We start from the raw sequence: 15,364 nt of genomic DNA on the forward strand, positions 1-15,364 counted from the left end.
CTAGCTGGCTGACCCCTGACCCTCCATATACCCTCCAGCCTCTTCTCCCTAGTCCCTCTTCCCAGAAGCTTTGCTGCACTTCTTGTCGGATGCCAGGCCCTTCCCCTGGGCTCCTGCACACCTCCATCACGGCCCCTCAAACCTGTTTTTGTAAGACTTTTCTCCTAGGAGGTTGTGAGTAGAGGCTACTACCTCAGGGCCTGCACATGCCTGGCATGAAGTGGGCATTTACAAAGACATTCACTGTTAAATGAATGAACAAGCTAATGACAGCAGTTGAAAACTCACACTTCTACATAAAATGGCTTTTTTAAGAACCAACAGGTAAAGGCCCTCTGGAGCCTCTCCTATCTGAACAAAGGGCACCAATCTCCCCAAAGTCAGGGTTACCTCAGCAGCCCCCCGCCAGGACCGCACAGCTTCCTCCAGTTCTGGTGTGTGGCCCATGCCAGATAAGCCACCGCCACTGCTGCTGTTCTTTTTTTCTGGCACAACCACCTCGGCAAAGCAAGAGTGAGCCACTGGCTGGACCTTCTGTAACGCTTGGGTCAGAAACTGGAAATGGACCTGCACCACTGTCAAGAAGCATCGCCCCAACACCTGTGAAAACAAGAGAGCCAGGGATTTTAAGGCTGTGGGTTGCTACTGCATGACCGCAATCAACTCTCAACTATCAATTTGAGTAGAGGTAACAATTAACTGGAAATCTGAAATCATATGAAGTTAAAAAGTCACCATGCTTTAGAAGGATCTGCCTTTGTTCTCACGTTTGGACCTGGGTGGCCTGATACCTAGAAATCAAGATGTTTCAACCAAATAGCAAGCCCCAAGGTTCGAATGGGCCTTCCCACTTCCCATCTAGCCTCCCTCCACTCCTGTTCTCCACTCGCCTCATCTGGACTCTGGCTCACACCAACCCTGGTTGTCTTTGAGCTCCTGCTGAACCACAGCAACCCACAATTCCAATTCTGTCCACACAGTATTCAGAGGGCAGAGTAAAAGCCAGGTGATTAAAAATCCAAAAGGTCAGTTTGACTATAAGAAGACATTCCATTGGAAATGGAATCCAAAGATACAGGTTATTTTGGTAACAGTGTATTAACATAGTTATTACATAGTTATTAACATAGCTGTATGTCATATTTCCAGTCTTACAAAACAAAGCTCACAGACCTGTCTTCTAGGAGTCAACAAAACATACTGTTAAGTCCATTTGTCAGAACAGTAGAAACCCACTCACCTGATACGTATTAGTAGTTGGTTGGTTGATGCAGTAGTCCGTTAAAGTAGAAAATTCATTAAAAAAACTACCATACACATGCTATGTTAATATACACTATTAACATGTAATTATAATATATGTACTAAAAATATACTACATACCATAAACATTTTAAGATACAAATGTGCCTTTATCTGCCAACCTCTGGCATTGGCTAAAGCTGTTCTCTGACATTACTTGTCGTTCCCTGTTTGCTTTCTTGTGTTAACTCCAGCTACAAGGTGTTCTCTATGATTTCCTACTTCTTTTTTCTTTAAAAGACAGCAAGAATTTGCTGCTCGCAAAGCAACTTGAGCAGACACTTTCCAGATTATTGACATGTCCCCCTAATCTTTTACAGTTGTTTTAGTCATACAAAATTCAACAACAGTAACAACAAAACATTTTTGTAACTCCTTTATCATGTTCCATAACATTCAAAACATTTTTAATGGAAGGTATTTCATATTTCATTGGCCTACACAGTGGATTACTTACTAACAAAAAATTACTTATTTTATTGAGTTTGTAATCCAACTGGAGCATAGCTGAGAGGGCCCACTAGCTGCCAGCTCTCAGGGTGCTGCCTTGGGGAGGTGGTGAAGGTTTCCATTGCTTTTTACAAGGAACTAAAATCCAACCCCACTGCCCACACTTTGGCCCAGTCCTGTTCCTTGGAGAAGCCAAAAATAAGACTCAACCTTGGACCTATCACCTCCCAGCACACATTTCAGATGCTGCCCTTTTCCACCCCCACTGGGCAGAGCTCTTCTTCCTGGAGAAAGAGAGTCAGGCAAGCTCCCAGTGGTGACACTTACTCCCTCTGAATTATTTTCCCCTGTGGAAATCACCAGGACAAAACTAAAGCAAACACACAAAACTCACACCAAAGCATCCTCCTTCTATAGGGAACCATCAGAAATACAGGCTGAATTCCCACTCAAACAAACCTTCTGGGTCTCCACTCACGTCTCCCTCAAAGCTCCACCCCATCAAAGATGGGGCAGAGTGAGCCACACAGAATAAGCAGACCTAGCAACCTAGGAACTTGTGCCACAAACAGAAAAAAGAGTATTTAATTAGCATTGTACATAATATCAGCCAGCCTGAACGAAACACTCAGCATGTACTTCACCTGTGCTAAAGATTTCACACTGATTATCTCATTTAATCCTAGGAACAACCATATGAGGTCATTTCCATTTCACAAACAATAAGACTAAGGCACAGAAAGGTTATGAAACTTTGTCAAGGGGACACAACTGGATGTGGCAGAGGGGTCACTTGACTCAAGTGTCTATGCCCTTAGCCATTGTGCCCCCCTGCCTTCAACAGGCTCAACACACGTGAAGACAGCTGTGGGCTGGCAGCACTGAGACCAGACACAGTACAGCAGCTCAACCTTAACTGGCTTAGGCCAGAATGATATGGTGTCCTGACGCTCCACACAGAGCAAACCCAGGAGGAGAAGTGAAGCTGGGTCCTCAGGCACACAAACTCTTCCTCCTCCTCCTTCCTTAGCCTCTTGGCAGGCTGTGGCTGAGGGAGGAGGAGGGAGAAGTGGAGATGCCATGTGCCATTTGCTCTAGGCTCACATTCTTTCAGCTTTTGACAGATACAACTGAGTCATTCAATCTTTCAACAGATGTGTAATTTGTGAATGCCTGATATGTACAAAGCACAAAAAAGCCAGAAGATACTATAAGAAAGACAGCGAACAAGTCACTGTCCTTGTTAGGGTTACCTTCTAATGGTGGGGAACAGTTAAGTAGATATGCAAAGTCAGGGGCTACTGGAGAATGAACACCAAGGAGTGAGGTGGGAAGGAAAAGGCTCTCTGAGGAAAAGACCAAGGGAACAGATGGAGTAACCCCTCTCCCTTCTAAAGGAAAATTCTGAGAAAGGCCTCTGAAGGCCTGATGCAGGGTCCTGGGCCCAGAACAGGACATTCTCTGATAATGCTGGTCGATGCTGGGCTGGGGGTTGGGGAGGGTCCTCTTGTTGTCAAGGGCAGAATGGTGGAAGGAGGATGCTTCTGTTGCAGGAGTAAATGGGGGGAGAGATGGTGGACAGTTTTAAAAGGCGGACATTCGGAATATTGTCTCCACCACTTATTACATGCTTGACCTTGGATGAGTCATTTAATATAAATTTCTTCCGTGTATAGAAGAAATGATGCAAACAAGAGCTCAGCATTTCCCTCCCCCACCCATGAGGTATGTAGCACAAATATGGGTTGTGACAAAATATTTGTGTTGTAAACAATTCATTAAAAGCCAATCAAACCAATGGTTACACCCTGGAGCTTGGAAAAGCTTATTTATTTATTTATTTTTTGACTGTGCCACGCAGCATACAGGATCTTAGTTCCCCAACTAGGGATCGAACCCGTGCCCCCTGCAGTGGATGCATGGAGTCTTAACCACTGGACCAACAAGGAAGTCCCTGGAAAAGCTATTTAAAAAATATCTATTCTACAAGTTTACCTAAACTAACAGACGTATAAACACCACCTTTTCCAGATAGAGGACAAAGCTCAATCTCCAGCCTCCCTCTGCCCCCCTTTTCTCTACAATATCTCCTGTCTTAGCCCAGCTTCCCTCCTGTAACAGACTCCATCCTCTCCATCACAGGGATGAGCCAGTCCTTGGGGTCTTCCTGAGAAACCTGGAAAGAAATAGAGACTCTAAAGTTATGAATTTGGAAGCATGTGACCCAAGGGCTGAGGACAGCTACTTTCTCTTTCACAGGGAGAACGCTTCCTGGACTGCAGGATCCAGTGAAGCTGCAGAACAGATGTGGCAAGCTGGTGGACAAATGAGTGGAGTGGTCAAAGAGAGAGACATTTTAAATGTCAATGAGTTTAAACTGTCAGTGGAGCTATAGAGTTCCACGTCTATCAACCTGGAACTTCCAGAGTTCCAGCTATCATTTACTGAGTGCTTAACCCATACCAAGCACTTGACGTGCAGTGAAGTGACTCAGGGGGGTGATAGCAATTCATCCATTTTATAGATGACAACACCAAGGCTTAGAGAAAGAAAGAACCTTGCTCCAGTGTCAAGCAGGTAATAAGTGGTGCAGTACAGATCTGATGCCAAGTCTGTCTGACTCCAAAAACTGTGTTCTAACCATCAGGCTATGCTATCTTCATATGACAAGATCCAGGATGTAGTCACGACAGTGACTAAGGATACCAAGAAGGGGAGAGGAACCCTGTGCAGGAACCCTGATGTCTCCCATACAGTGTCAGGCCCCAGTGTCAGCCCAGTTCCCTGGGCTGGAAACGGAGACTGAGAGGCATGGCTCAGTCTTCTCTAACTGTGGGAAAGGGGCTGCGACAAGAGTAAAAAGTGGGGTAGCCTGTGGCACTTCAGGGTGGCATGAGTCTCAAAGTTCATGATCTGCACAGCAGACTGCTAAGACTGGCTGCAAACAGCAATGATAAACTGGGAGAGGACACACAGGGCTTGGGAAAAGAAGCAGCTTCTCTTACCTCTAGAGGAATTCCAAACCCCAAAACATCTGTTCAGGCCTTCAGCACATCAGTCCCATTCAACAGTTATGAAGAAAGCAATCAGATTTAATCTTACCCTTGGTGTTTGTATTAGTAAAAAAAAAATCCATTCATCCAAAGGCATCCCAAGTTGATGGAATCTGGGGCAATAAGAGGCTGTTATCAGACTTGCATTAAGAGAAACATTTTGGTGTGACTTAAATTCCTCATAAAGGCCCAATTCCTGAATACAGACAATAAGCGACCTTGCCACTTCTGCCTCCAAATATCCATGGAGCATTCTGGATTACTATAAACAGCCATTGAGGATCTACTGAAATGAAACCTTGTTTTCTGGGAATCCCTGATGGCAGAGGAAAAGGGTACACGTTCACTTTCCCATTCCCCTATAAACGTACCACATGTGCTGCTAAGGGGGTTATATTCATGGATATAACCAGGAAACCTTTTCTTTTTGGTGATTTTTATATTTTATTAATTAAAGCCAATTTTAGTTTAAGGTCATCCTATTTTGAACCCTAAAAGAACACTCTTTCTACACCACCATAGTCAACTCTACCTTCCTAGAATATTTTCACAATTTTAGTTACTCCTCTTCTAGGGCCAGGGCCTGACTCAGCCCTTACTATATCTGCACGTGCTGAAATCACGAAGTACCCAACTGCACCCCACCTGCCACACACCTTGTGATTTTCACATCAATATACACAATGTCTAAGTTCATTTTTTGCTCAACCTCACTGAACAATTTGTCTTTCTCACATCCCTGCAGAGTGAAGAACAAGTAAAAGTGTCACATATACCATACTGTCAAACATTTCCAGGGGTTCTAGCATTTACTTCTGATCAGTTTAAAAGTCGAGAATGAATGAAATGAAGTTGATCCGGACTGGCTGCTTTTATTAGAAATTCCAAACTCATTCAGTCATTTCTCTCTCTTCAAAACTTACTTGTACCTTAAACATTACAGTTAGTTCCACGTGTTCCCAATCTTTTATTCTTATGATAATTCCAGAGTTATTACATAATGACCTAACCAACAGACCAGAATGTGATACAAAGACCTAAATGTGTCTCCAGAGAAATACAGAATGCAGTAGACCATGCCTGGACTATGGAAAGTACCTTATGGAGATTAAATTATGGCATAAAAATGTAAAAAACAAGCTTACTGAAACTAACATGTATAGTCTAACCTAAAAACTGATTAACAGTGAGTGCTTAAATATTAAAAAAAAAAAAAAGCAACTAACAGCAATAAAAAAAGCAACTAACAAAACAATAATCTCTTTGCAGTCAGTATTAACCTAGAGCACAAAGAAGCTGCCATGCTATGTACAGAAGAAAGAACTAGTGAGGAGAGAAAGCTAACACATCCCCAAGGGTAGATGAGCCAACACCAAATGTTAATCATTTGGACAAGATTGCATTCTGCCCCTAGACATGCTGCTTTACTGCTGGTAAAAATATCAACAGACACAGTTTCTGAACTCCTACTTCATGGCCCAAACACTGTGGTGCATAAAACCTTTTATACCAGTAATACATATTCATTGCAAATATATTACGGGGAAAAGATCAGCTAAATAAAGAAATAAACAGTATCAAATATTACTAAATAGCTATAACCACTGATTACATGTTTCTGATACAGCCTACATTTGTACCTGTAGATTTTTTTTGTAAAACTAGATCATGTTGTATGTTATTTTATAGCCTGCTTTCCAAAATAAAATATATCAAAAATTTATTACATGCAACACACATAGGAAGTTATTTATTTATTTATTTATTTATTTATTTATTTATTTATTTATTTATCACCGCACTGCTCGGCTTGCAAGATCTTAGTTCCCCATACAGGGATCTAAACCTGTGCCCCTTCAGTGGAAGCACAGAGTCCTAACAACTGGACTGCCAGGGAATTCCCAGGAAGTTGTATATTTCAGCTACATTGCTATCAATGGTAGTAACTAACAGGATAATTATAAACTATCATCCAGGACATGAAAAAGTGAAAGGCCAGTAAGGGGAACTAAGTCTATGGTAGACAAAGGAGGAATGGTTGTTATTGTTCAATAGGTACAGAGTTTCAGTTTGGGAAGATGAAAAAGTTCTGCAGATGGCTAGTGGTTGATGGTTGCAAAAAATATGAACATACTTAATGCCACTGAACTGTACACTTAAATATAGTTAAGATGGCAAAATTTATGTTATGTATAATTTACCACACACACAAAAAAGTACAAGTGCTTCTAGTCACCCCCTCTGCTACCATTCTATTCCAAGCTACAATCATCTCTTGCTTGGATTACTATAACAGCTTCTTAACTGACCTTCCTGCTTCCTTTCAATTAGGATTAGTTTTATCTACACATTACAACAATGACAACAACAACAACAACAAATGCAGTGGTTTAAATAAGAGCAACGTTTACTTCTTTCTAAGGTAAAAATAAATCTAGGGTTAGGCAGTCCAGAGCTGGCATGGAGGCTCCCGGGTATCACAAGGAGCCCAGTTCCCATCTTTCTGCTCTTCATCCTCACACAAGGCTTACATACTGGAACTACCTCATAGTTCTAAATGGTTAAATGACTTTTAGCCATTCTGCCTGCATTCTAGATAGTAAAAAACTTGGGGGGGGGGAGTGGGGAAGAAGGTAGCACTCTTTTTCCCTCTAAGGAAACTTCCCAGCAGTCTCATCCAAAACCTCTAGTTACATCTTCATGAACCAAAACTTAATTCAAGTGACCACTCCTAGCTGTAAGGGAAGCTGGGAAGTATAGTCTCTTTTCCATGCATAATATTCCTGAAAAAACAAAAACAAACAAACAAAAAACCCTCCAGAGTTTTTGTTGTTGTTGTTTTCTGGCTGCGCCATGGCAGCTTGTGCGATCTCAGTTCCCCGACCAGGGACTGAACCCAGGGCCCCGGCAGTGAAAGCGCCAAGTCCTAACCACTGGACCGCCAGGGAATTCCCCAGAGTTTTGTTATTAAGGAAGAAGGTGACACTAGATATTGGGAGGCAACTAGCAGAGTCTCCTCTCTCCCCTAGAGGCTACTTTCCACACAGGAAGTCTTATAAAACAAAAGTCAGATTATTTCACTCCCCTGCTCAAAGTCTTCCAATGGCTTTCCATTACAATCAGAAGAAAATCCAAACTCCTCATCTGTCCTACAATACCTTACATGATCTGGCCCCTGACTAGTCTCTGAACTTATTATTTCCTATCCCACCTCTCTCTACTCTTGCCACACCGACCTTCTTGTTATTCCTCAAAAACTGTGAGCACAGCTCTGGTCTCAAGTTTTTGCACCAGCCAGTTCCCACTACCTCAGGGTTTCTCAACATCACGACTACTGACACTGGGGGCCAGAGACTTCTCTGTCGTGGAGGGCTGTCCTATGCAGCGCAGGATGTTGTTAGCAGCATCCCTGCTCTCTACTCACCAGATTCCAGCAGCACTGGTTGGGAGATGCAGCCACCACAACCCCTCAGATCATACTGTTTTGAATAAAATGTCATATCCTTACTGGTAAACAGACAAACAAAAAACAAAAATTAAAATTAAAAAACAGTAGCGGAGCTTCCCTGGTGGCGCAGTGGTTGAGGGTCTGCCTGCCAATGCAGGGGACGCGGGTTCGTGCCCTGGTCTGGGAGGATCCCATATGCCGCGGAGCAACTGGGCCCGTGAGCCACAACTACTGAGCCTGTGCGTCTGGAGCCTGTGCCCCGCAACAAGAGAGGCCGCGACGGTGAAAGGCCCGCGCACCGCGATGAAGAGTGGCCCCGCTTGCCGCAACTAGAGAGGGCCCTCGCACAGAAGCAAGGACCCAGCACAGCCAAAAATAAATAAATAAATAAAATGCTGGCTTAACTCCTAGAGAGTTTCATTATAAAACAACAACAACAACAACAAAACCAAAAAAAAACAGTAGAGAAATCTCTTCCTCCTAGGGTGACTTTTGAGCTGCAAAAGAGCTTCAATAGCGCTCAAATGTGGCAGTCGACAGGAGCTTTTGAGTATCCAGGCATCTGTTTTGCTGCAGGACTAAAACATAACCTGAAGGACTACAAGGAAGAGATATATCAAGACTCTACCTTCTCCAAATCAATTTGAATTAAAAATCAGAAATCTAAGAGCTTTGTGCTCCTGCAAACTTTTGCTTTTCATGATCTGGGGTCTGAGTCTTGTCACCTAATGTTCTAGACTTCATGCAGAAACACCATCTGGCCATGGGTGTTTATGTGCGGGGTAGCGGGGATGGGATATTGGTCAGAGGCAGAAAGAGAAACTGAGATCCTAAAAGATGACAAAAATTGTCCCCTAAATACATAGTGAGTCACTGAATTTCTGATTCCCTAACATGCAAGTCCAGCATCTTTTACTCTATCGTGCCTCCTCCTTCAAATCACTGCAGGTCCTCTGGTGTAACACTCGAGTTCTTCTAAATGAGTAAGATTCCTCTCACTCTAGCCCTAGCATGAAAAAAAAAAATGCCATTTTTCTGACAATCAAAGAAACTTCCAGACATTGCCAAGTGTCCCCTGAGGGAGAGCCCACCCTGACCCCATTTGCAAATGAACCACTACCTTACCTGGAGCATCCTTTCCCCTGGAATTGTACAGCTATCGCTTGACAGGCATTGCTCAAATGTCCCATCCTCAGAGAGGCCTTTCTTCTACCTCTCTTTCTTCATCATTCTTTATTTCTCTTCACAGCACCTCTCACTACCTGACATTATGTTTGTATGTGCCATTTATTTTTTCTCTGTTTCCCTACCTAGGAGTTGAGTTGGATGTGGACAGGGTCTTTGTTTTGCTCTCTGTTGCATTCTCATTGCCTGGCACACAGTAGACAATCCTCCTATACATATTTGTTGAAAGAAGAAAAGAAAGCAGTTGCTACTCTCCACATAAAAGCACCAAACTAGGTCAAGAGCAGCATGGTGACTGCAGAGCTGAGGGCAGGACATCATGATGTCTGCATCTATGCGCAAATGACAACTCATTCTTCCCCCCAAACTCTTCCTGCTTTCTTTCCCTGGACAGCTCTTCTGTAGCCTGCCCACAGACACCAGCTGCAACCTTGAGCTTACTTTGAGGGTGATATCACCAACAGGCATGGGGGAGATCACGACTCTCCTGGAGAGAGAAAGTCCATAAACCACGCAAGGCTTTCCTGCAAGTGACACACTCATCCCTTGAATGAAGAATCAAGTATAACATTTGTTACGCCTTGGAACTGTATGCTTATTCTTTCAAACCGAGAACCAATGTAATAATTAACGGGTATGCTGTTGAGGGAATAAAGGGTATATATAATGGAGTAAAAAGATGTATTTTCTGGATATGTTTGCATATGCATGTCTGCTGCTATCTGCACAGATACATAAAACAATTAATAGTGGTTCTGTCTGGAACTGGGATGGAGTTGGAAGAGAGAAGCATTACCTTCGGAGAAGGGACTTACGCCATTCAGAAGTGTTAGAATTTTTTACCTAAGCATGCATCATATATAAGAAAAACTAATTTGTTAAAATTAATAATCAATAGTAATATATCCAAAGTATTCCCATTAAAATGAGGACCAAAACAAAGATGCTCATTCTTAACACTGATTGTTTTATACATTAAAACCTATGATCAGGGAGTTCCCTGGTGGCCTAGTGGTTAGGATTCTGGGCTTTCACTGCCATGGCCCAGGTTCAATCCCTGTTTGGGGAAGGTCCCACAAGGTGCAGCCAAAATAAATAAATAAATAAATAAATAAAAATTAAAAATAAAACCTATGGTCAACGCAACAAGATATATAACTACTGGAAGGGAGGAGATACATGTAGATGACATGACCACATATACAAAAATAAACCAATTGAAACATTAGAATTATTGAGTCCAGTCACATGGCAGGAGACAAGACAAAAATATAAAAATCAGTGGTGCTTCTATGTTATAGAAAAAACTTTTAAATATAATTTCATTCATGACAGCAATTAAAATAAAGATTACGTAAGAATGTTAAGAATATACACAGCCACTAGAAAGGAAATTATGGAACTTTACTAAGAGACATAACAAAAGGCCTCATAGAAGACATAATAAACTGCTAAGATCCTGAAAACAAAACAATTTAGCAGGTGTATCCAGGATCATAAATATGTTCCCCATCACATCCTTTGACACGCACCAGCTGGTATTTGCAGCGTGGCCTCCCCAACATCTAGTCCCGTGCCTTTGGAAGCAGCCCTCAGGGAACCACTCCCCCTGCACTCTCAGTCTGGTGGTACCCCAGCCCCAGGAGTGGGCGCACAAGTCAGGCCTGACCAGTCGGTGCGTTAGTTTAACCTTTCTGGCCACAAGGTCCAAGGACAGGCAAGTGACCCAAGCCAAGCCAACCAGACTGAGTTCTAGAATTTTGTCAGAACCTGGGGGAAAGCAGAGGTGCTCTTTCTGCTGAGTTGTTGGCCACTCTGGCATGGAGACAGTCTGAGTCTGTTCAGCACTGTGTGAGCCCCTGGATCCAGCCATGCCCAAAGAGCTAACTTTCTTCGGTTTCATGGAGTCAATACATTGTTTTGTTGAGAGGCAGTACAGTGCTACGGTCAAGAATTGGTACTCTATTATAGAGTCAGACTGCCTGGGTCTAAAGTCTGGATCTGCCATGAAGCTTTTGATAAGCTGTTTAACCTCTCCACACCTGTCTCTTCGTCAATAAAATGGGAATATGAATAGTACCTAACTTACAAGGTTATTAACAGAATTCAGTGAGTTAATGTGTACAGTCTCAGAACAGCGTATAGCATAAGTACTATGTAACTACCAGCTTCTTTTTGCTTTTATTGTTGTTTAAGCTGTTCTGAGTTTGGTTTCTGTCACTTGTAGCCACAGCATTTTTAAAAAAAAAAACAGATCAATTCATATCAGTCAAAATCCCCCTTTAGGACTTCCCTGGTGGCGCAGTGGTTAACTCTGCCTGCCAATGCAGGGGACATGGGTTCGAGCCCTGGTCCGCGAAGATCCCACATGCCGTGGAGCAACTAAGCCCATGTGCCACAACTACTGAGCCTGTGCTCTAGAGCCCGCGCGGCACAACTTCTAAGCCCACACACCGCAACTACTGAAGCCCGTGCGTCTAGAGCCCGTGCTCCGCAACAACAGAAGCCACTGCAATGAGAAGCCCGCGCACCACAACCAAGAGTAGCCCCCGCTCGCCGTAAGTAGAGAAAGCCCACGTGCAGCAACAAAGACCCAACGCAGACAAAAATAAATTAAAAAAAAAATCCCCCTGAAAAAAATCCCATCTCACTCTGTATAAAATCTAAACTCTTATCAGGGCCTACCAGGTTCTCTCACAGGTTAGGTAGGCGGTTCCAGTGTGGGGGCTGGGTCCCCTCACAGTGAGCTGGGTGGGGGGACACTGAGCCCACAGGCAGGTCTGAGGCTATTTTCCATCTGCATCACAGCACTGCTCACACCTATGGTCACAGTCTACTTATTTATCTGTCTTGCCCATCAGGCCTAGAGTGCTTTTTCTTTTTTTTTTACATTAATTTTTATTGGAGTATAGTTGATTTACAATGTTGTGTTAGTTTCTGCTGTATAGCAAAGTGAATCAGTTATACATATACATATATCTGCTCTTTCTCAGATTCTATTCCCATATAGGTCATTACAGAGTATTGAGTAGATAGAGTTCCCTGCACTATACAGAAGGTTTTTATTTTTTTTTAATTTGTTTTATTATTTTTGGCTGTGTTGGGTCTTCATTGCTGTGTGTGGGCTTTCTCTAGTTGCAGCAAGCAGGTGCTACTCTTGGTTGTGGTGCGTGGGCTTCTCATTGCAGTGGCTTCTCTTGTCGTGGAGCACGGGCTCTAGGCACGTGGGCTTCAGTAGTTGTGGCATGTGGGCTCAGTAGTCGTGGCTCGTGGGCTCTAGAGCACAGGCTCAGTAGTTGGGGCGCACGGGCTTAGTTGCTCCGCGGCATGTGGGATCTTCCCGGACCAGGGCTCGAACCCGTGTCCCCTGCATTGGCAGGCAGATTCTTAACCACTGTGCCACCAGGGAAGCCCTCTTTTTCTTTCTAATTAATTTATTTTTTATACAGCAGGTTCTTATTAGTTATCTATTTTATACATATTAGTGTATATATGTCAATCCCAATCTCCCAGTTCATCCCCCCACCATCCCCCCACCCCCTGCTTTCCCTCTGTGGTGTCCGTACATTTGTTTTCTACATCTGTCTCTATTTCTGCCTTGCAAACCGGTTCATCTGTACCATTTTTCTAGATTCCACATATATGCGTTAATATACGATATTTGTTTTTTCTCTTTCTGACTTACTTCACTCTGTATGACAGACTCTAGGTCCATCCATGTCTCTGCAGATGCTTTTGATAGTCCTCATTCATCTTTGCCAGCTTGCAGCCAGCTCATCTGTATTTTACCTTGGAGGGTGGGTGGTAGCAGCTACGTGAAGAAGAAAGCAGGCCAGGTGACTGAAGCCTCCTCCAGGAGCTAGTGGGGCCTTAGAAAGGATTGGGAGTGAGCAAGGACTCACAGCGGTTCCTTTACTTTCCCATGTCTGGGCCCTTCGGCATTAGCTAGGTCAGAAAGGCCAGTCTCTTGGAGGGATGGACACTGAAAACAAATCCCTTGGCACAAAGACTGCACTGGCCTGGAACAGTGGAGAGGTAAAGGACACAATCCCTGTGTATGTTGGGCCCAGAAAGATTTCAGGCAAATGTCGTCTTTACAGACACTCAGATTCCTGATCTGTAAAGATGAGGAGGCTGCCAAAACAGGCTATTATCCAATTCTGTGAAATCTCAGAAGCTGACCAGTAACCATAAAAATTTAGAATAGGGGGCTTCCCTGGTGGCGCAGTGATTGAGAATCTGCCTGCCAATGCAGGGGACATGGGTTTGAGCCCTGGTCTGGGAAGATCCCACATGCCGCGGAGCAACTAGGCCTGTGAGCCACAACTACTGAGCCTGCGCGTCTGGAGCCTGTGCTCCGCAACAAGAGAGGCCACGATAGTGAGAGGCCCGCGCACCGCGATGAAGAGTGGCCCCCGCTTGCCGCAACCAGAGAAAGCCCTCGCACAGAAACGAAGACCCAACACAGCCATAAATAAATAAATAAATAATTAATTAATTAAAATAGCTTTACCTTTAAAAAAAAAAATTTAGAATAGGAAGTAATTCAGGAAAGGTAGTCCTATGTTAAATTACATTCCATGAACTGTTTTATTTCTGTTTCATTCTAATTTGCCCATCAAACCTCATTTTTCCTTACATTCACTCAAGACTTTTTAGTAACTATGAAATGTTAAATCACATTCTCCTAAAAGGAAGCAACATTGCCATTTTAGTCACCAAAATTACGAGCACAGCATTCTTTCCCTGACTCCTACCTGCTGCTGGGGTCCTGCCTTCAAAGGTTTCTTTTCTCTGTTCTCATTTTCTTCCTTGATTCACTTTTATTTTCTTCATTTTTCTGAAAAGCACCTGCCTTTCTTCTCATCACTATACCTTACTCAATGACACTCTCTGTGATATTGTGATTTATAATAAATATATATTTTGGTATTCTTCCAAGGTTCCTGGCACACAGCTCCTAAAAACCCTTGGAATTTTCTAAGTGATAAGAGAGAGAAAGTATCTTTTGTTATACATAACAAGCCTCTTTCAACCATACCTGAGTTTATGTCAACGAGGTGACTTTTGGAAAGCTCCTAAGGATGCGGGCTGGTTGCCAGGGGAACCAGGTTTGAAACTTTCAGACCAACCCCTCTGAAAGGGGAAGAGGCTGGAGACAGAATCAATCACCAATGGCCAAAGATTTAATCAACCACACCTGTTTAATGAAGGCTCGAAAAAACCCAAAGGACGGGGTTCAGAGAGCTTCTGGGTTAAAGAACAGGTGGAGGTGCTGGGAGGGCAGCACGCCTGGAGAGGGCATGGAAGCCCACACCACTTCCCACATACCTTGCTTTATGCATATCTTTCATCTGGCTGTTGCTGAGTTACATCCTTTTATAATCTAGTAAGTAAAATGTTTTTCTGAGTTCTGTGAGCTGCTCTAATAAAGTAATCAAACCTGTGGGGTGGTCATCGGGACTTCTGATTTGTAGCCAGTTGGTAAGAAACATAGGTAACACCCTGGACTTGTAACTGCTGTCTAAGGGGGCAGGGTGGGGGTGCAGTCTAGTGGGACTGAGCCCTTACCTGTGGGATCTGATGCTAACTCCAGGTAAAAAATGTCAGAACTGATCCAGAATTGCTTGGTATGGGAAAAAACCCCGCCAACAAACTTATGACCAGAATGCCAGAGGTGCAGTATTCTGTGAGCAGACAGAAAACAGAGGAGTTTTCCTAAATACTTCCCTTTCTGTTAGAAGACCACTTCACACGCACAAATCACTTATGAAATGGAATCATTTATTGGGTGTTCCTGATACATTACTTCTATCATGTGGTCGAAAGTTTCTCTCTCCCTTTTTTTAAACTTGGAAAATGTCCCAATATACACAAAAACAGAATATAACAAACCCCCATGAACCCATCAAAAAGCTTCAGTAAC

The 15,364-nt window shown here is 43.3% G+C and overlaps 1 protein-coding gene across 4 annotated transcripts in view; it reads right to left on the reverse strand.

Annotated features, from left to right (window-relative positions):
• GARRE1 (granule associated Rac and RHOG effector 1) overlaps positions 1-15,364 on the reverse strand; it is a 77,424-nt gene that overhangs the window by 27,131 nt on the left and 34,929 nt on the right. For all 4 annotated transcript variants that reach the window (XM_036833074.1, XM_036833076.1, XM_036833075.1 and 1 more), the window contains exon 3: positions 391-600. In XM_036833074.1, the coding sequence (XP_036688969.1) occupies positions 391-600 (210 nt within the window). The remainder of the gene's footprint in view (positions 1-390; positions 601-15,364) is intronic.

The sequence above is a fragment of the Balaenoptera musculus genome, chromosome 19 (assembly GCF_009873245.2).
Source record: "Balaenoptera musculus isolate JJ_BM4_2016_0621 chromosome 19, mBalMus1.pri.v3, whole genome shotgun sequence".
In the NCBI taxonomy this organism is placed as follows: Eukaryota; Metazoa; Chordata; class Mammalia; order Artiodactyla; family Balaenopteridae; genus Balaenoptera; species Balaenoptera musculus.